At 37.6% G+C, this 22,815-nt stretch overlaps 1 protein-coding gene across 4 annotated transcripts in view; it reads right to left on the reverse strand.

The window, feature by feature from the left end:
- The window catches only part of GLG1 (golgi glycoprotein 1), a 216,890-nt gene that overhangs the window by 53,574 nt on the left and 140,501 nt on the right, over positions 1-22,815 (reverse strand). For all 4 annotated transcript variants that reach the window (XM_037816454.1, XM_037816453.1, XM_037816456.1 and 1 more), the window contains exons 7-12: positions 20,052-20,235; positions 10,634-10,848; positions 6,723-6,844; positions 5,228-5,329; positions 3,424-3,577; positions 1,913-2,050 (exon numbers count right to left, since the gene is read on the reverse strand). In XM_037816454.1, coding sequence (XP_037672382.1) covers positions 1,913-2,050; positions 3,424-3,577; positions 5,228-5,329; positions 6,723-6,844; positions 10,634-10,848; positions 20,052-20,235 — 915 coding nt within the window. The remainder of the gene's footprint in view (positions 1-1,912; positions 2,051-3,423; positions 3,578-5,227; positions 5,330-6,722; positions 6,845-10,633; positions 10,849-20,051; positions 20,236-22,815) is intronic.

Below are 22,815 nucleotides of genomic sequence, written 5' to 3' on the forward strand. Positions count from 1 at the left end.
AACAAATTCAGTGAAAGATGTGGATTATTTTGAGATTCTTCACGGGTAAAGCAGGTTGGGGACCAGGATCTAGAACACAGCATAGAGCTGATAGTTCCTACAAGTCAAACCTGAGGTTTTAAACCTAACCCAACAGCAAAAGGATCTTCTAAGAAAAATTCGAAAACAAGTGAGCACACTAGGGTTTGGATATCAAAAAGTCAGTTTGTGTGGGATTTGGAACCTGAAGCGGACGTGTAGCATCAGTCTATTACTATTCTTTTTAGAAATTTTAAGTATAACATCAGCTCCCTTTCTTAAAGCATATCATAGCCATTTTCTCAGCAAAGTGCTCCGTTAAGGACCAAATTTAACTTATTGACTATTCTGCAATTATCTCTCTGTTTCAGAATTAGAATATGAGAGAGAAGGGTTGTAGGAATAACACAACAGCCAGAACAACAACAACAAAAATAAGCTGAAAGGAAAAGGCACCAAACTTTTGGGAGTAAAATAAATGGCTAAGGGAAAAGTCCTATTCATGGAATTCTTTCTTAAACTTAGCTTCTCCATGATGGGCTGCAATGTAGTGCCGCTTTCTAAATGTTTACTATTTCCTGGGATTCCACACCACCACAACCTGTGTTTTATTGGACAGAGGCAGCAGAAAGCTAAATTACAGGAATTTTCTAACAATAAATCCAACAAAACTGCAGCAGGTTCAGGAAGCAGACTGCTGAAAATGATATTCCCATGCTCAACAGATCTGATTAAGGCAACTCGTTGCTTCTTAAAAATGTCCAATTCTTTTTGGGGTGATGGAAAAATTTTGGTAGTGGATGGTAGTGACAGTAGCACAACATTGTGGGTGTAATTAACACCACTGTATAGTATACTAATTTGAAAGCGGTTAAAATGGGAAATATGATGTCATATATATGTTACCACAGTAAAAACTTTGAGAGAGAAAGACTCGAGTAAACAGGAAAAAAAAAAAGTTCAATTCCTATAACTGTGATTTTTTTAATACTTTAATCCCAGAAAGTGTTTAGTAGTGGTACAAATGGAACCTGGAAACCCGAGTTCAGGCCTAGTTCTACTATTAATGAGACTTTCAACAAGTAGCTATTCCTTGCTGTCAGAAGACAAAGTACATTCCACTTTTCCACTGAATTTGCTAGAATGTTGTATTGCACCTTTTTTAAAAAAATTAACTGGCACAAAATCCTAAAAAATTATTCATAGTAAATGTGTAATTCTTTCTTGTATGGAAAGGTTATAATATAATGGAATGAATACCTGGTTAGAATTAGACTTGAGTTTTAGATTAAGGAAGTTGATACACATCACTTCTCTGAGCATCAGTTTTGTCAATTACTAAATGGGAAAAATAATTCCATTCCTACATATCCTTTAGGACTGTTCTAAGGCATGCACATTATTTATTCACACACACCAGTATTTACACATATATATGTATATATTTATTTCCAGTTATATCTCAAAAGGATTTAATGTAACTTATAAAAGTGAGGGAAAAAAGGCAATATAAAAATTCACAAGTGAAAAAGAGGGAAGAATCCATGTTAAGGAACATGGGGTAGGGCTGGTAGTAATTTCAGCACACAAAACGGGCACCATGAAATCTTATATGCCTGCCAGAGGCAGACAAGGCTCTAGGCTTTCTAAGAGGCAACAAAAAGAGTAAAATACAAAAAAAAAAAAAAAAAGTACAAAATACATAACCATAATATGAAAATAAACTAACTGCATAGTAATTATTCCTGAGATTTCTTATAGAGAGAAAACTGAATGATACAATAAATGCTGAGCTTGAACACAGAGGTGGATTTTATTGTGTCTGTGCTCCATATAAAACATTAACCATTAAAAACACTATTATTATAAGATAAATAGGTACTAAGTTACCCACCTGTCCGGTCTCTGTTTTTTCACTACACCATTTCCCAAGATCTATCAGGCACTTATCCTGTAGAGCAGGATCCAACTTAACATCTATGGCACGTTGGTGTAGGATCCTCTGGACTTCAGCTCGGCACTCCCGTGACAGCTACATGAAATAACAAGCAAAATGATGTAAAGATGAAAAACTAAAACAACACTGGATGAAGCAATCCTATTGTAAGGCAACTTACAAATAACTTTATAGCTTATCTCTCAAACTTTACATCTCAAGTGTCTTCTACAGTAAGAATGAAATGTTCTAGGGGGATTCTCCAAACCAGTATCTCTAGGAATACAATTATATACTCAGCATTTAAAAATAAACTGTATGAAACTACATTCTCTTCTGAGAGTGTCCTGATAAAGGGAACTGGATTTATTCAGATTATGTTAGTTAGAGAGTTTTTTTTGTTTAGTAAAATTAATCTGCCAGTCTACAAATGTAGAGTAGAAAGCTAGATCCAGTTCAGGAGAGAAAATACACTTAGGTCAGGAGAACTGAGTTCAAATTTATATAAACTCAGAGAGAACACGCAGGGGAACAGTAGAAGCAGCAGTTACGACAGGTCAAGATGAGACTCTTCTACATGAATTCTGTAGAATTAGGAGAAGGATTGGAGAAAGCTGTCATTGTCAGGTATAGTCTCCCTCAAAAAAGCCAGCCTGCCAGATTCCAACTCTTTCTTTCCTGGTCATTTACAAGAGAAGAAACCTCCTACTATAGTGACTGGCAAGAGCCCAGGATTTAGATGCCCCTGTAGTTATTGAGGGGCTCATTATATGAAGAAAAAGTAACAACAAATTCCTATATCCTCCTACACAGCACTATAAAAACTGGATTAAGATGGCAGTAAATGAGGTCTGACTTTTTATTTGGGGTCCCCTGAAAGCGAATCCTGAGCAGTCAAGTTTTGCATTAAGCCCAGAGTATTTATAAACATGAATATGAAAGAATTCTACCTCTACGTCTATAACAAATGCAGGATTGAAACCCCATAATGTATCTCAGAAGGCTTAAAAAGGCAACCCTGAAGAGTGAGCAGCTTGTCAGAGTGACACTACAAGGCAGCAAATGCAGCCTGAGAGCCAAGTACATGCAAATATCCCAAAAAGAGGTAGCGATCAGGGCAGACAAAAAAACAAACTGGGTATGGAGATTTCTTCTCCAACTAGTGTACTGTCAGAGAAGTAGCATTAATACAGGCATTAGGTTTTCTGGTGCAAGGACAGAAGCCTAAACAAAGAATCATTTGTGCCCTGGCTAAAAGCTTCTAATGGATCTTTAAAGCTAAACGAAGTTAGTGCAGCAGAATTAAACTGTCCATTTGTATTTTGGGTTTTAGTAATTTAAGGAGAAAAAATGGGACTTTCCCACACTATTTTGTTAGAAGCAAAATCAGACAGCAGAAAAAACAGCAAAATTAATTAAAAGACAAATGATTAAATCAATATGAAATGAAATCAATATTGGCTGCATACCCTCCTTCCCTGTTCTTCAGTGCGGTAGGCATGTCTATACAAGCAAGAGAAAACAGCTCCAGGAGGCAGAACTTCACTGGTCTCATTCCAACCATGGGTATGGCAAAGACGAGAAGCATCTCCCTGGCACTTGCGGTATAAGACAGGGTCCAGCCTGTGAGAGTAAGAGTTAAAAGATAATTACTACCTTACTATCCCTGTCCTTCCAATAAATGCTAAAGAGTTTTTATAAGGTTTGTGCTTGTGTACTCATTGATAATGACCTCCAGAGTAGTAGAGATAGCAGATATATAAAAGTGTATTTCTGAAACTTGTTCTTAATGAACACACAGTGGTAAATCTGTAGAAGTTTGTTAACCTCAATTCAGAAAATTTAAGTTCTACCTCAAAGATGTTATCTTCGCCATGTAAGGCACCTAACATTACAGTAACAAACTCAGCATTAACATGCCTTGGCTGAAATTAGAAAATCTGGGTTGTAGCCACTACCAGGCAATTCACAACTTTTTACTTAGCAAATACTTCTAAGCATGAATGAAGTTTAACCCTACCTGTGTTTATACAAAATTCAGTATGATTAGGAAATGCTAAGAAAATCAGAATCCCATTCAACTTCCTCTCCAGGAAAGTCGTTCCTCTTCTTGTTTCCCATGCAAGGTAAGGCCTGACAACATTTTAGGCAGTCATTGTTTTAGGTTACCTGAAAATGCTTACTGATTTCAAAATTTGATATTTAATTTTGAATCCGAGGATTAGGGATTAGGCAATGAGCTGGCTGCTTCTCCAAACCAGACCAAGGGATGCTTAATTCTGTCCATATTATATTCTCAACTTTGAGAGAAGGTTATTTAATGAGAAGAGAGGGGCTAATATTTAGCTTTTAGGACAGTGAAGCACTTTTTGATCAGAGGGGAAGGAATTACAGAAAAGGGAAAAACATGATTTTGATTAAGGCAGTTACTCAATAAACTCTGTTATTTTGGTTTAAATTGCCTGAGAAGGCAAAGGGAAATTCCCCCCTACCTTCTGTAGTCTTTAAGAGTGAATCTGAAGGAACAGAAATCAAAACACATGGAGCCTCAAAGTAACCTTTTCTAGTAAAATATGTGGGTATGTGATTATTATAGTCACCAGAAGGAAGGTGAACTTGGGAAGCAGGAGGGGCAGTTCAATCTACTAATGGTTGCTTGGGAGGTGGGAGGGGAAAACACAACATGAAAAGAGGAGTGGAATTGTAAAATAAATTATTATGGGTCTGACTGTAATATACATTCTTCTATTTTACACTCCCCCTCCCCCCCTTTTCTTTTGCTAGCAGGATGAGAAGGGAATTAGAAAATCAAATTGTCACTATTGATAAGAACCTCTTGAGAGAATAAATTCAATAACTATGAATAGTTAAAGAAATAAAAGCAATTTCCCATACTCAGTGCACATCGATTAAAAAAAAATTATAATCTTCTTAGAGACATATTTGAAGACACTTTTGCTGTCCCCATAGGTGCCAGAGTTCTTTCTCGATAGACGTTTGTGGTACCAGAATTTGGATCCTGACTTCCAAAGTAGTGGTAAACAGGGATGCTTGGTAACAGACTGGAAGAGAGCTGACTCTGCTTTTAGATATTCTTCTGAAAGAACAGTTTTTCTAAAGAATAGATTTTTTTCCCCAGGGGATTTAAGTATATTAGCCATCCTAGACACAAACAAAAAATAACTTCCTACCTTTAAAACATGCATATGATACTGAAAATAAGCAGGAAAATAGGCTGAGGCAATAAACTTACTCAGGCTTCAGAATACTTACTTCCAATCTCGGGAGATGAAATATTGTAGCTCTAGTAGACGGTGCTCACAGTCTTCCACCATTTTCTCTGTATATAAATGTTCCATCAGGCACGAGAGGATCCTAGTCATGGAGCAGGGGGGAATCGTAACAAGAGCATGAAGAGTCCCGGCTGCACATTCAGCACTCTCACAGTATCACTATTTTCTGGTCCATAGAAGCCCTTTAGTTATATTCCAAGGGCAACCAGGGATTTATTTTTCTGAGAATCCCTCAAATGAACGGGACCAGGCAGTAATTATGTCTTATATCAATCAACCTCCAAGCCACTTAGCACTTATGGACTCAGCTTGCACAAGCTTTGTGTGTAGCTGCTTTACTTTTAACTTTTTATTATGAAAATTGTCAAACACACAAAAGCAGAGAATCCTATAAAACCACTTTGCCTCCTCCAGCTTTATCAACCTATGGCCAATTCTATTTTAACTCTACCCCACAGCCCCCTTCCCCCACTGGATATTTTGACACAAATCCCAGACACTACATCATTTCATTTGTTAATATCTCAGCCTGTTTCTCTAAAATATGAGAACGTAATACCATCAGAGCACAATGAAAGAAATAAAAAAATCCTTAATATGTAATTTCCTGTCAGTTTTTAATTTTTCCAATTATCTTATATATTTTTACATGTTTGTTCAAATCAGGACCCAGAAAAGGTCTTGACGTTGCATTTGATTGATAGGTATCTTAAATCTCTCTAATCTGTATCAGTTCCCTCCTCTGTCCCTCTCCCCGCCCTTTCTGGTTGATGGGGTTCTTTTTATACTGCTAAATACTTAATGAGACTTAAGCATGTTTCTCTGTCTCCTCAACTATACAAAAAGCTTTAATGAAGAATACCATTTTAAATCCCCTACCGTAGCACAGATATAGCAGGAGTTCATGCACAGCAGAATGATGGTAAACATGGGCTGTATTTGGTTTATTGTTGGGTAATGCCAACTGCAGGCTATAAAGATTCTTGCAGAACGGGGAAGCTATTTTTATTTACAACCTGGTTTTAAGAGCTGTTTTCCCACCATGGAGTAGAAAACTAATGCATAAAATTCAAAATCTTTGTTTTCTATTTCAATTATTAGCTACTTTCTAATGGGTATCAAGTAACCAAGTATTCGATGAGTCAATATACAAAAGGTTGAAAAGTATAAAGCCAAAGCATGTGTCACTTTATTCTGTTTCTTGTTTGTTTTTATTTGACCATTAAATGAAAATTATTCACAGTCCTGATATATAGGCTCATAAATCATTGTATATTGTCAGTGAACACCACAACGATGGCTCTAGGTGTCTTTACATGACGGATGAGGAAGAGGGGAAGCCTCAATTCCAACATGAGTTTCAATAAAAGTTGGTATGTTTTTTTATTTAATAAAATTTCAATTAAGATGTTAAACCACCCAAAGTCACTCGGACAAATATAATATAGACAAACACTACAAGTAAGATGACCTACATTGGGTCTCCAGATCTTATGTGTTTGCAGGCTGTCTGTATTACAGATTCACAAGCTTCATTCAAAGCTCTATCAATGCGGTAATCTGCACCAGGGTCAGTCTCCTGAATCAGTGTTTGAAGCTGGATTAAAAAAAAATAATAATAAAGTCATATATGCATCAGAAAAGAGCAATGTCATCTCTCCATACGGTTACTCAGTCTGGTATATTGTCACTGACCAAGCTCAAGAGCTCTTGCCAAACACCTTCCAACTAGTTTCTCTACCCTGGTTGCAAATTTTTCTATTTAAGCCATTGTGGTGGTTGCTTGCTTACTTGCTCTGAACCACTGTAATCATCTGCAAAACAAAAGGTCTTTATAATCTGAAAGCTGTCTCTTTCCTCAATCTGCCTATTTGTTAATCAGATTACTAAACTTGACACTCTGGGCTGAGTCAGAATTGAGTGGAGGAGAGTAAATAGAAAATATCTTAAGTTAGAAACCCAGTTTGGTCATAAGAGTCTAGAATCTGAATTTTGCTGCAAAGATATTAGTATTTAATCAAGTGCAATGTGCTTTATTAAAAGCGGCTATGAGATTTCATTCAACTTGCAAATATATCAAGTACAATAAACAGGAATACAAAACTTACAATTTCCTATCTTTCCTTAACTATTCTTACACATCTAAGAGGTAATTCAGAACTCATTCAGAAAAATACTAGTCATTATGCAGCTGAAAATGAGAATATATTCTTTAACATTTACTTTTGCTTGGTCCATCCCTCGTCATAAATAAAGTAAAGGCACAAGAACAAGTACTTCAGATTCTGTCTTTGAGGAGAAGGGCAGTAGGGACACAGAGGAAAAAATTCTAAATTAAGAATGAAAAGACCTGAGTTCTACAAACAGTTTTTGCTAAACCAGACAGTAACTTTGAAAACATGGGCAAGATGATTAACCTCTAAGTCTCAGTTTCTTTAACTGCAGAGAATTATAAGATATCATAATATATAGGAGAAGGTTGTATAAACTACAAATAATTTTATAGATTTCTAAGATCCTCATTACCATAGATGGACAGCAGTTGGTGTTCAGGGGGGAGGGGGAGGATCTTAAATAACAAAAAGCAAATTTGAAAACCAGAATACTACTGCTTTGGATTCCTTTTGCCCAAGTTAAAGAACTAGAGTCCTCTTTATGTACTGATTTAGCCTCTGCAGGAGCCTTCTATGATCCTCATATACCATGAGTGTTCTTTGGAAAGCAATGAATCCATCATGTAATTATCAAAGAACACAGATCAAAACGAAAGGAAAGAGGGAACCAGAGGTAGAGAACCAAGTGAAGCAAATTCTCTCCCCGGCCCTTGTCTGTCTAGCTGTGGTGGATTCCTGTTTCCAGGGAGGAATGATGGGATTGCAAGTCATTCTACTCCCCTTCCAGGCCTCCTGTTATATTTTGGGGACCTTGCCTGGTTTGACTAGAGTCCCGTGAGGGTATGGGACCCTTTAATAATAAAATAGCAAATAGAGAGGGAGGAAAAGGAAATGAAGGGGAAAAAAAACCCCACATTCTATTTATTCTAAAAGAAGTTAATCATCAAATGAGAGAAACGTGAAATTTTCCAATACTGTGGGACAGAAGTTATTTACACTGATTTTTGGTGGCAACCTGGAGTTTCTATAAAATGCTATGAATTGGTAGGAACACTACTGTCAAAATACTACCAATTTTAGTTATGATATTTGCTGACAGAGACCAAAATGTTCTCACCTTTTTCTGGGGGAAATTATGAATGTCATGGGTGTCTAGGATCTTCACAAGAACTGTGTGAGTTAAATATCTGTGACTGCAGGCAAGCTGTGAGAATTCAGTATGAATGCACTAGACTGCAGCTGTTCAAAGGAGAAAATGAATGCCTGACAGAGTCTAGGAGGCTAACAGCTCCAGGTACCATTGCCACTTCTGAATTCGGTGACAGAGTGAGGAATAAACACCAATAACATGGATTATTACATGACATGTTTAGGAAAAATTCAGAGATGCTTCAGAGAAATAACTAGTCTAGAGAATAGCCTGGGCGGTCATCTTTGCCTGGGAGAGACCGGGCCCAGACTTGTTCAGCTATATCTGTAAAGAATTTAGTAAACCTACTATTAACAGTGTATTTGGAAGAGTATGTACTTATTAAGATAATAATTATCCAAATGAATCACAGTTTATTATTTATTGGGAGATCACTAAATCAAAACATCACCAAGCAGAGAATAGGGAAAATTAATGTCACCACAGGCAAGTATTGAAGTCTTGAAAATTTTAAAAAGAAAGGAAGAAACCCACTCAAAATAATTTCGAAATATTCCTCTATTTGACTGAGGACTGCCATGTCACTGAAGACAAAGGAAAATGTTTTTCCTTTGGATTATTTATGCCTCCAAGTATTGTAAGCAAAGGCTTTTATAAAAAGCATGGGCCCATAAGAATCTAAATAAACTGTGTCTTTCCCACTTAGGTAAACTTAATATGGGTGAAACCACATTTCACTACTTGATGCTACTCTCTAGGGTTTGGAAAACACTTTTCTTCTGGACATGAAGGGTAAAGTGGGTGATATTTATCTTTTGTGTTAAATCACTAGTTCTTTTAATAAGATAAATTTCAAAAAGTCCTGGAGGTGAACTAGATGCCTCTAAATAAAGTCAAACAAGTCTATTTTCTGTATATTTTAGTATAAGAAAGAACTGTAGCCTTGGTAAAAAAAAGGTTTATTTCTGAACACACCTCCCAACCCTGTTTCTTTGCTGTATTAAAGATGAGATACAAATAAAGAATGTCTCCTGATTCATTTTTATGCTGGGGCCCAGGAACATACATTAGCAGAGAGGTTTCCTAGGGGAATCTTAGTATTTTGGAGAACAGGCAGTACTTGTTTATTTTTCTCACCAGGGGCTACTTTCTATGCTGCTGGGTCAGGGTCAGTAAAAAAAGGTATGATGAAATTCTATTCCACACCAATATTCTATGGAAAGAAGTCAACAGGAAAATAAAATTAAACTAATATTCAGTTTTTAATAAAAATTTCAGTTACAAAATAAAAGTCATTGCGGTTTTCTAAAGTTTCACTGAGGAGAGACTCTCAACTTTCTAATTTAGGATAAAGTAATACACAAGGACAATAGCAATGAAACAGATGAATTATGTCTATAATATTTAATTAATGTTATATTATGTACCTGATATGGAGCTATTCAAGTGTCTATAAACCCTGGATCAAGAATAACTTTATCTTCCCAAGCAAAGCACACTAATTTTTTTCTACTATCTTTTTAGAACTGACTGTAAAGTCTGGAGGTAGAAGAAGGGCTGTGTAACTTCCAGTTGCCCTACTCTAATAAGAAAAGATGAAGTGATTTTGAAAACTACATTTTTTTTTTTTTGATCCTTCAGGCCAGGAATTCATTTCGTGCTGCACATCAGTAATAAAAAGAAACTCAGAAAATTTCAATTCATGTCAGAGCTCTTTTAACTTCAACTCAATCTATCAACCCTATTAAAGCAGGCAAATTCTCTTAAAGTGGAGGAACTTTCCTGAATTTACAAGAACCAAGCATGCCTTGATTCTGAGTTTTACATCCAATCTAGCAAGTTACCCTTTCTTGAGAAACTTCAGCAAATAATGCATTTTATCTATCTCAAGTATATAGCTTTTAATATTGATTACAAGTACAAGCTTTTGCTCTGTAGCAAATTCCAGATTCCTACCAGGATATGCCTGAAGAAACAATATTTCATGCTGCATTCTTAGCACTTTATATTCACCTCAATGTCACAAAGGTCCCAGAAAAGCAAGTTGGGACAGTGTCAGAAAGAGGCCCCTTAGCTGATAAAGTGTTGACATTTAGAATGGCAGTACAAGATCTTTCCTTACCGCCTGCTGGCAATTCATTCCAAGGTTCCCCTTCTCTCCCCGAACTACTTTCATCAGACAATGCAGGGTTCGCCCTTTTCGATGCAATCCAGAACAGTGGTGTTCAATCTCCCCCCGACAGCTCAGGATGATCTCAGGGCTCAGAGAAAAGTCTTCCATCAGCATGCGCCGGTAATCTAACATCTCTCCCTGGCACTCACTGCTCACTTGTCGCCCTATGTTAAGACATAAGTCATAACGGTAGGGAGGGTGCACGTTAGGATCAGAAATCAAATGTTAAAAGTGTATGTTTCTGCCTGGATTAGAATATACCAGTCATGCTATTATCTAGACAGACAAGCTTGGAACTTAGCAAAAGCTTTTTATAAAACAGGCTCAGATTTCAGAGACTCGGGTATATCCTCCCAGTGTTTTACATTATACAGTTTTTGTACTACTGAACTAAAAATGCAAATGCTTTGCCATCGGAAATCTTATCAGTAAGGTAACTATTGGGGTAAAAATGAAAACCAAAGAACAAGCTCTTCTGGCCCACACAGTTAAAGATTGTGGAAAAGACAGCACTTAAAATATTCACTACAGCAATGTCCAACCTCCTCACCACAATTGCATTGGGCTGTAAAAGGCAACAGGGAAAACGTCATAGATTTTTAAAAAGCAGCTTTACTGTGGTATAATTGACACATAGTAAACTGTACTTATTTAAAGTAAACAATTTGAGAGTTTGACATACAGGAGAAATCAACACAATCAAGGTACTGAACATATCTCTCAACTCCAAGTTTCCTCGCGTCCCTTTAGAATCAATCCCTCCTTCTACTTCTCACTACCTCAGCTACCTTATCCCCGAGAAACCACTGCTCTGCTTTCTGTGACTATAAATTAGTTTTCATTTTTTTTTAGGAGTTTATATAAATGGAATCATATAGTATGGACTCTTTTTTTTTGTCTGCCTTCTTTCATTACAACATAACTATTTTGAGATTCATTTCTTTATATTGCTAAGTAGAATGGATATACTATGATTTATTTATCTAGTCACCTATTGATGGACATTTGGGTTTTCAGTTTGCAGTTTTTACAAATAAAGCAGCTATGGCATTCATGTGCAAGAGTTTGAATGGACATATGCTTCACTTCTCTTGGGTAAATAGCTAGGATTGGAACACTTGTGGCATATGGTAGAAGCATGTCTAACACTGTAGGAAGCTACAATGTTTCAAGGTGGCTGTACCATGTTAAATTCCCATGAGCAGTGTATGATAATTCCAGTTCCTTCACATTCTTGCAACATTCAGTATGGTCGATCTTTTTAATATTAGCCATCTGTCTATCTTTTCTGAATTATCTGTTCACACGTTCTGAGTCTTTTTGTATTTCTTATTAATTAGCAGATTAAGGATATTTGCTTTTCCTCCATTTTATAATACCAAAATGAGATTTTATTATGCTTACTGTTTTATAACATGTATTTACCAGTCAACAATCTCCACCTTTCCATTTCAGAAAATTCTTATCTAACACCCAGACTAAATTCTCCAATTTGCTCCGAAATATCCTTTATTTGATATTCAACCCAAGTCCATACATTGTCTTTGGTTGCTATTTCATTGCTCATTAAGCACAGGAGCATTTCTCTATCCAGATATGGAAAAATAATTACCAGTAAATTCTGAGTTTTATTTAATGGTTGGATTTTTTCACTTAACTTTTTAATCACTAACCAATTTCTCAGCACCATTTATTCAATAAGAGTGAACAATGTCATCTTTGTAGCCTGCAGCCAATATTTAAAAATACAACCCTGATTTTCTAATATAAATTCTTCTTAGTTTCTCTGACAGAGGCTGACTTTTGGACTAAACAGACCGAGGTGACTCTATAGAGCAAGTCTTTCCTCCATCACTGTTTTTTCTTTTCTCCTAACTTTTTTTTTAACTTCTTATTTTGAAATAACTTCAAGCTAGGTCAGTTGCAAAAATAATACAAACCCCTTACAGAGAACCCCAACATTCCCCCAACCCCCAGATCTACCATTTTAACATTTTACCACCTCTGCCCTCCCTCCCTTCCTTCCCTTCTTCCTTCCTTCTTTTCCTACCTTCCTCCCTCCCTCCTTCCTCCCCTCTGTCCTACCTCCCCACCTCCCATACCATCCAACTCTATTTACCTACTCATCATCTACCTATCCATCCATCCATCCCTCCATCCACCATGTACCTATACATTACCTATCTACCTTCCATCCATCCATCCATCATCAGAACATGAAAGCAGGTTGCATGCATCATACTCCTTGAACACATAATACTTGCATGTACATTGTCTACAAACAAGAATTTTCACTTATATAATCACCTTAAGTGCAGTTATCAAGTTCAAGAAATTTAACATTGATACAAGCTTACATTCTATATTCCAATTTTTTACATCTCAATAATGTCCTTTGATCCTTTTCTCCTCCATTCTTAGATCCCATCCATTATTATGTATTGCATTTGTCATTATCTCTTAGTTTCTCTTTCTTCTTCTTTATTAAATTAATTACAGAAACACACAGAACATAAATCTTCCTGTATCAATCCCTCCCAAGCAAGTCATTCAATGGTATTAATCACATTCACAATGTTGCAGGACCCTCACCATCATCTATTACTAAAATTTCCCCTTCTCCCCAAAGAGAAATCCTATACTCATTTTACATTAACTGCCCATTGCCCCTGCCCACTATCACTGGTAACCTATACTCAACTTCGTCTAAGTTTGCACATTCTCTGATATTTTCTTTGTGGTTACCATGAATCTTAAATTTAACATCCTAAATTTGTAACACACCTGTATGCTTTGAGACTAACTTAATATCAATAGTACACACACACTATGTTTCTACACCCCTCCATGCTCCCACCTTATATAGTTCTTGTCCCAAATTACATGTTTATATATAAGTTCAAAACCACTGATTCATCATTACATTTTGTGCTTTACCTTTTAGATCCTATGGGAAGTAAAAAAAATTGGAGATATACACCCAAAATACAACAATATTTACATCTATCCACATTATATCTTCACTAGAGATCTTTGTTTCTTCCTGTGGTTTCAGTCAATTGTCTAGTGTCCTTTCCTCTCAACCTGGATAACTTCCTTTAGCATTTCTTATAGATAGGGTCAGTCTAGTGGTGATGAAGTCCCTTCGCTTTTGTTTACCTGGGAAGGCCTTAATCCCTCCCTCATTTTTCAGTTTTTAGAGAAGCTATAGGTTTACAGAAAATTCATGCAGAAAATACAGAGTTCCCATATACCATCCCGCCACCCACAGTTTTCCTTATTATAGACACTTTGTACTAGTATGGTACCTTTGTTACAAATGATGAAAGAATATTCTTATAATTGTACCATTAACTATAGTTAGTTTGCATTAAGGTTCACTGTGATGTACAGTCCTTAAGTCTTTAAAAAATTTTTTTTATTCTAGTAACATCTATAAATCTAAACTTTTCCCTTTTGACCATACTCAAACATATAATTCAATGGTGTTAATTATATTCACAAAGCTGTACTATCATTACCATTATTCATTACCAAAGCTTTTCCTTCATCCAAACCAGAAACTCTGTACCAATTAAGCATTTGCAGGGCAGTTTTGCTGGAGATAGAATTTTTGGTTGGCAATTTTTAAATTTCAGTACTTTAAATATGTCTTCACACTGCCTTCTTGTTTCCATGGTGTCTGATGAGAAACTGACACAATCTCATTTAGGCTCCCTTCTATGTGACACACTGCTTCTCTTTTGCAGCTTTCAGAATTCTTTGTCTTTGGCATTGGACAGTTTCAGTATAACACAGCACAACATTGGTCTATTTGAGTTTATCCTGTTAGAGGAGTTCACTGAACATCTTGGATGTGCATATTCATGATTTCTATTAAATTTGGGAAGTTTTCAGCCATTATTTCTTTGAATATTCTCTATTTCGTTCTCTCTTTCTTCTCCTTCTGGGATTTCCAAAATGCATATATTGATATGCCTGATAGTGTCCCAAAGGTTCCTCAGGCTCTATTCACTTTTCATTCTTTTTGCCTTCCACTCTTCAGACTTGATGATTTCACTTGTCCTGTCTTCAAGTTCACTGATTCTTTCTTCTGCCAGCTCAATTCTGCTGTTGTACTCTTCTAGAGAATTTTAAATTTCCGTTTCTGAGGTCTTCAGCTCTCTATGGTTCCCTTTCATAATTTCCATCTTTCTACTGATAATCTCTATCTATTGTTTTCCTGATTTCCTTTAGTTCTTTGTCCATGTTTTTTCTTTAGTTGTTTGAGCATACTTAGAACCATTTACTTAAAGTCTCTGTTTAGAATGTCCTCCTCAGTGATGGTTTCCAATGCTTTAATAAGCTTCTTTGCCCGGGTCATTGACTCCTCTTTCTTCTTATGTTTTGCAATCTTTTGTTGAAACCTGGACATTTTGATATTTTAATGAGTTATTGCTGGAATTCAGACTCCGAAGTATCTGTTCCTTAAGCTTGTATATAGCTGGGTTTATGACAGAGCTTTCCTTGAATGCCAGGAGCTAACCAAAAAAGAAGGAAAAGAAAACACCTTTCCCAGTCTTTGCAGATTGACCTGTGCCAGCACTCTCTTTCAGGGCTTATCCATATAAAGAGTTTAGAGAGCAGCTCCAGGCCAAAGCGTAGGGGCCTCCCAGGTCCTTTCTTTGCATGTGTCTTCTCTTGGGCATGTGTGTTTGGCCCTAGGAATTTCCCCACTTACCTGACACGGATGTCCCCTCTTTCCTAGAAAACGGTTTCCTAAAGGTTCCAGGCAGTGCACTGTATGTCCTACAGATAGCTATACTTTGCTCAAGGCCACACAGCTTGACTGCTCTCCCAGTGTTCTGTAGAGAGCTCTCTGAGCTGCCTTCTGTGCGTAGGGCAAGTTCTGGGACAGCAAGTCCCTCAGGTCACAACTGGACAGACTGCACCAGACATTACTGCTCCAGTATGTACCTATGGGTTACTCTGCTCCCTCCAGAAATAGGACCAGGGATCCACAATGGGAGTGCGAGCCAGCTCCATACCAAGCTGGTGAAGGGTGGAGGAGGGGCCAGCCAGGTCACCATAAGAGCCTACCATTTTTAAATAGCCTTGTTCTTCATTTGGTGCTCGCCCTGTTACTGGAGTCCTTTAACTGTTTTCTGCTAATGCTTTCTCCCAGAAGACTGGTGTTCTGGGACTGGATGGTCCTTGGCTTTTTCTGTCACATGGCAATGAACATGGCAATGCACATGGCAGCCTCTCCCGGCTTCCTTTTACTCTTCTTGGTCCCGCTGACTTCTAGCTTCAGGCTGCTCCCTGCGGCTTTCTCTTTGCCAAAGAATTTCATTCTGCTTATAAAGGACTTCAGTAATAGGATTAAAACCCATCCTGATTGAGGTGGGCCACACCTTAACAAGAAACCTCATCAAAATGTCCTATTTATAAGGGTTAATTTTTAACCCACAGGAAGGGATTAAGTTTAAGAACATGCTTCTCTGGGGTACACAGCTCCAAACCACAATAGATAACACTATTTCTGTTTTATACATAAAAGAAATGAGGCTTGGAGAAATTAAGAAACGTAAACAGTGCTGACCCAGCCAGTAGTTTAGTGACAGAACCAGAATTTGAGTCCAGGTCTCTCCAACTCAAAACCAAGGGCTACAACATTATGCTATTTTGACTCTCCTTAAATGCTGCATAATATACATTTTAAAAAGTAAAGTGGGACGGAAGAAGATGACAGCATAGGGAGGAATGGAAGCTAGTTTGTCCTCCTGGAACAACTAATAAACAATCAAGAACAACTAGTAAATAATCTGGAATAACTGCAGGGAGACAAATGTAACTGTCCACTCATCATCCACCAACCTGAATTGGGAGGAATGCCCAAGATTGCAGCATAAAATCTGTAAGTAAAAACTGCGGATCCAAGCCAGGAGGCCACCCCCACCCACCCCCCACAGCCGGAACTGCAAAACCTCACGGTGCTAGAGAGCAGCACTCTCTGAGCAAGCAAATACAGAACAGCTGAGCTCCAACCAGGGTTTTAATTAACAAACATGGACTGCTCAATACAAGATATGAATCCCCAACAAGCGACAGAGGCTTTTGGTGACGACTGACCTTGGAGAGCAGAAGGGTGGCCGCGGATTGGCCCTGAAGGGGAGCTTTCTGTCCCTTTTTTGGCTCAGTGGAGAAAGCCTCAGCCATTTTCAGTTCCCAGCACTCTGACCAGACAAGGGTGGACACAGCACAGGCAAAGAGACTATTCAAATGTAAATGACCTCTCCCCACTGGGTGTATCTTCTCTAAGAGGAAGAACATTGTGCCAAGCTCTACTACCTGCCTTTCATTCAGAACCAGACCCCAGGGCCTAGGGGAAAACAGCCACAGGCCACACCTCCTTACACCAGTCTAGAGCTATAGGCTGACAGGCACCACCTGCTGGGCAGAAAAGCACAGTGACTTGAGGACTCACAGGTTGTACCAATCTTCTAAGACACACCCTCAGCGAAACCTGATACTACTGCCTTCCTTTAAGACCTGAGCCCGTTCTCATTTGGGGAAACCTGATTGGGGTAATCAAGGAAACCAGATGCCTAGACAACAGAAAACTGCAACCTATACTAAGAAAAACAAAGTTATGGCACAAAGGAACAAACTTACACTTCAACTGAGATACAGGAATGGAAACAACTTACGCTAAATCAATTCAAAAAGTTTAGGGAAGATATGGCAAAAGAGATGAAGCATATAATGAAAACACTGGGCATACATAAGGCAGAAATCAAAAGCTTGAAAAAACAACTGGCAGAATCTATGGAAATGAAAGGCACAACACAAGAGATGAAAGACACAATGGAAACATACAACAGCAGATCTCAAGAGGCAGAAGAAAATACTCAGGAACTGGAGAACAAGGCACCTGAAAGCCTACACGCAAAGGAGCAGATAGAGAAAAGAATGAAAAAATATGAGCAACATCCCCAGGAACTTAAGAATGAAAAAAAGTACAATAATGTACGTATCATTGGTGTCCCAGAAGGAGAAGAGAAGGGAAAAGGGGAAGAAACAATAATAGAGGAAATAATCAATGAAAATATCCCATCTCCTATGAAAGACATAAAATTACAGATCCAAGAAGCATAGCGTACCCCAAACAGAATAGATCTGAATAGGTCTACTCCAAGACACTTAATAATCAGATTATCAAATGTCGAAGACAAAGAGAGAATCCTGAAAGTAACAAGAGAAAAGGAATCCATCACATACAAAAGAAGCTTGATAAGACTGTGTGTAGATTTCTCAGCAGAAATCATGGAGGCGAGAAGAAAGTGGTGTGATATATTTAAGATACTGGAAGAGAAAAAACGTCAACCAAGAATCCTGTATCTGGCAAAACTGCTCTTCAAATATGAGGGAGAGCTTAAAATATTCTCTGACAAACAGACAATGACAGAGTTTGTGAACAAGATACCTGCTCTACAGGAAACACTAAAGGAAGCACTGCAGACAGAAAGGAAAAGACAGGAGTGAGGGGTTTGGAAAACAATTTTGGGAGATAGCAGCACACCAATGTAAGTACACTGAACAAAGATGACTTTCAGTGTGGTTGAAAGACAAAGGTTAAGACCACATGGGACACCAGAATGAAAGATGAAGGATAAAGACTGACTGTATAACTCAGTGAAACCCAGGGTGCTCAACGATTATAATAAAAGGTACAAATATGTTTTCACATGAGGTAGAACAAATGAATGTCAACATTGCAAGGTGTTAGAAATAGGGTGGGATTGGGGGGAAAATACAATCGATGCAAACTAGAGACTATAATTAATGGAAACATTGTATTATGCTTTCTTTAATATAACAAAGGCAATATACCAAAGCTAAATGCATATGGGGGGTAGAATAGGGGAAGGGTATGGGACTTCTGGCATTGGTGATACTGCCTGACTCTTTATTCTACTTTAGGTTAATGCTATCTTTCCTTTTGTTGCTTTCTAGTTGTCTTTTTTTTCTCCCTCTCTCTCTCTTTCTTTATTCTTTTTCTTTTGTCTCTCTACCTTCTTTGACTCTTCCTCCTTCTTTGTGGAAGAAATGGAGATGTCCTTATACAGATAGTGGTGATGGTGGTGAATACATAAATACCTGACTTTATAAGGAACCAACGACTGTTTACTTAGGATGGAATGTATGGTGTGTGAACAAAACTGTCTTAAAAAAATGGGTTGATGAAGAAAACTTGAGGGCATTACACTGAGTGAAATAAGACAGACACCTAAGGACAAATATTGCAGGGTCTCACTGATATGAACTAATTATAATTTGTAAACTCATAGACATGAAGTGTCAGTTATCAGGATATAGAACGAGGCTAAAGAATGGGGAGCGGCTGCTTATTATGAGAATGTTCAACTAGGGTGAACTTAAACATCTGGAAATGGACAGGGGTGATGGTAGCACATTGTGAGAATAACTAACAGTGCTGAATGGTGTGTGAAGGTGGTGGAAAGGGTAAGCTCAGAGTCATGCATGTCACCCTAAGGAAAGCTGGAGGTTAAAAGATGGGAATGTATAAAACAGTGAATCTTGTAGTGGACAATGTCTGTGATTAACTGTACAAATATTAGAAATCTCTCTCATGAACTAGAACAAATGTATGACACTATAACTAGGAGTTAATAATAGAGGAACATATAGGAAAAAATACATACCTACTGCAAAGTATATACTACGGTTAGTAGTATTTTAACATTCTTTCATCAACAGTAACAAATGTACTATACCAAAGCTATGAATCAATAATGGAGGGGCGGTGGTTAGGGGTATGGGAGGATTTGAGTTTCCTTTTTTTTGTCTTTATTTCTTTTCTGGAGTAATGAAAATGTTCTAGAAATTGAAAAAAAAATTAATTGTGGCGATGGATGCACAGCTGTATGATGGTACCATGGGCAAGTGATTGTACATGTTGGACCGCTGGATAGTTGTATGGTATGTGAACAATCTCAATTAAAAAAAAAATTAGGTTGTAAAGTTAAAAAAAAAATTAAAGTATTTGGACTTGAGAACTATACACCTTACTTAAAACACACACACACACACACACACACACACACACACACACACATACACACAAGCTGGGATATAAACAAAAACAAATTTGGAGACTGCTAAGCCGACCTTCAACAAGGTCCTTCGACAAGGACACCAAGACTTCAGTTCTTAGAGTTGGGCTTCCAAAGAAAGGCCCCTGAATCAGAAGACAGATGTATTCAAGGAACAAATAGAGGAGGAAACTAGTATTTATAGATACAAGAAACTTTAGAGTGTGAATCAAAAAAAGGAGGGAAAAGGATAAGAAGAAATTAACTCTTACCTCTGTGCACAGCAGACTCCAGACACATTAGAAGGTAGGAGAGCCTGGCTTCCCGGGACCGAGGGAGGTTTTCCACATTGCACCGGTATTTCTTCAAGTCACTCTTACAAGATTTGGCCAATGAATAACTGACTTTATAATCCTGAGCAATGAGCTTTTGGCGGGTTGTTAAGGCTTCTCGACACTGAGGAAAGAGTGCAGAGAGAAGGTTGTAAGGCCACTTACACATGACTCACTTGTTCACATGTATCTCTTAGAGAAGTACAGAGACGCACAGCCAAGTACATCTGTGGATATATCAACAACTGCGGCTATTAGCAAATGCCCATCTTTGGGTTTGGTTAAAATTTAGCACATGTGCTAAACTAGTGTGGCAAAAGGTAAAGGTGCATGGGTGGCACAGAGCTTACAACCTGGGCTCAGGAGAGACAGGCAAAAAACAAGCAAAATATACCATGTGTCAGGTATGAGCACAACTGAGCCAGGTGAGGGATAGCAAGTGCTAGAGAATGGGGGGACAGGGGAAGTGGGGAGTTGTGCTACTGTGTATAGCTGAGTTTCTCAACTTTTGCACTACTGACATTTTGGATAGGTTAATTCTTTGTTGCGGGGGGCTCTCTTTTGCATTGTGGGATGTTTAGCAGCATCCCTGGCCTCTACCCACTGGATTCCAGTAGCACCCCACACTCCCCCATCCCCAAACCAGTCCTGAGAACCAACAACGTCTTCAGTCTTTGCCAAATGTTCCCTGTGGAGGAAAGGATGGCCCCTGTTGCAAAGCACAGCTGTGGATCTTGTTTGTTTCATCTGTTTCATGGCCCAGCATGTGTCTTGGCAGATGTTCCACATAGCTGAAACGAATTTGGATTCTGCAGTTGGGTATGGTGAATTTAATAACAAGGAATCTCAGGCATATAGACTGTGGTTCATTCTACAAAATAACTGATGTAGATTCTTTTAAGAAAAAGAAAAGCAATGTCATAAAAACAAGCAAACAGAACATATAAGAGGCCTGGTTAATTAACTAAAAGGGACTAAGAGAGACATTGACAGTCAAGTGAAATGTGTGAACCTGAATCAATCAATCAGGGAAACACAAACAAGGGCTGCTTATTAGATATTATTGAATTGTTTGTTTGATGATATTGGTGTTCTGTAAGAGAAGGTTCTTATTCTTTGAAGACAGCCACTGAAGTATTCAGAGGTAATCGGGTAAAACGTCACAACTACCACTCTCTTTCAAAAAGTTCAACAGGAGTCTGTGTGCATATGTGTGTATATATTAATAAAAACCCACTTGATTTCATTAAAAAAAAAAAAAAAGATGCATGGGTGGGGAACCCCAAAATTCTATAGTGAATGGTTCATTGTTGCTATAATAACAGCCATTCCAAACACATAAATGTTTGTAGATCCCAAAACATTAACTTGAGCCAAAGTGTTATTTTCCTCTACAACAGTATTCCCAAAGTACATCCTACCAGAATTCAAGTGGGAACTGACAGAATAGTTTGAAGTTTTCATTCTACACTTTTTTTTTCAGACTTACAAATTTTTTTTAGAAACTTTGAGCTCGTAGCATACAAAGGCAATAAGAAAAGTAGATGTCAATTTACTGATTACTGGAAGGATAAATTTAGCTGTTTCTATACATGATGTATTTATATCTGATTAAATATGAAGCTTCTCTAGATTGTTTTAAATGCAGGCAGTACTAAGTTTTGTTTTTTTTTAAATTCAATTTTATTGAGATATAGTCACATACCATACATACCACAGTCCTAAGTTTTGACTATACAAACTGAATCTGTATATTTATGATTGTTCTTGACCTTTAAAACTTTTTGTCAAAACATTAAAAACTCTCCTGCTGTTTGTTATCAATGTAAAAAAAATAGTGAAATACTTATTTAGTACACTGAATTTAAAACATTAGAGATAATGACAATTAAAATATCATTTCTTCGTAAAATTTATCAAGAGTAATTTGAATAGTGCTTGGCTTTCTCTCATCATGTAACTTATGATACGGAGCTACCATCTTTTCAATGACATGGCAAATTGTCATACTCCTTTCTAAGTTTGGATCAGCTTCTAGAATTTTATCCTTTACACTTCAAATGTTGTAAGATGTCTCCAAGAGTTCCTGTGTTGCGAAGTTTCTTGCCAGAATCACTTCCTCTAAAACATCTTCATCCTTTTGGTCACAACCACTTTCCTCCCTTATGCCTGTAAGTCACCATCACTAAGTTCCTCTGGCTGCATATCTAGTCTCTTGAACAGCAGCAGTGTCAACATTCCCATGGTCAGCTATATCTTCTATAACTCCATTTCCATTCCATTCAAATCCTGTGATTTTTTTTTGCACAGTACAGTCCCACACTGCTGTGCAAAGCAGGACTGCCAGTAGTTCTTGGAATCCGGAGGCAAATTTCATCACAGCATCCTTATCTGAGCCAACAGCTTCACCAGATAGCTTAACATTAATCAATCCATGCCAACTTCTGAAATAATGAAACCAGCCTTTACTGGAAATAAAATGTTCTTTTTCAGTCTACTTGTAATTAACCATTTTCATTTAACATAGCAACTAACTTCAACACTTTGGCCTCAAAGCCAGTCAAACTGCTTCGGATTTATTTTTTTACTACAGTCTTAAATTCAAAGTTGAAATAAATGCTCCATTTCAACCACGAGAGGCGATCCTGTTCCTAGTGCAATTTATGCTAAAAGATGTTAAAGCTAATTTACCTTGTCTTTTATA

The sequence above is a fragment of the Choloepus didactylus genome, chromosome 22 (genome assembly GCF_015220235.1).
Source record: "Choloepus didactylus isolate mChoDid1 chromosome 22, mChoDid1.pri, whole genome shotgun sequence".
NCBI classification, from domain to species: Eukaryota; Metazoa; Chordata; class Mammalia; order Pilosa; family Megalonychidae; genus Choloepus; species Choloepus didactylus.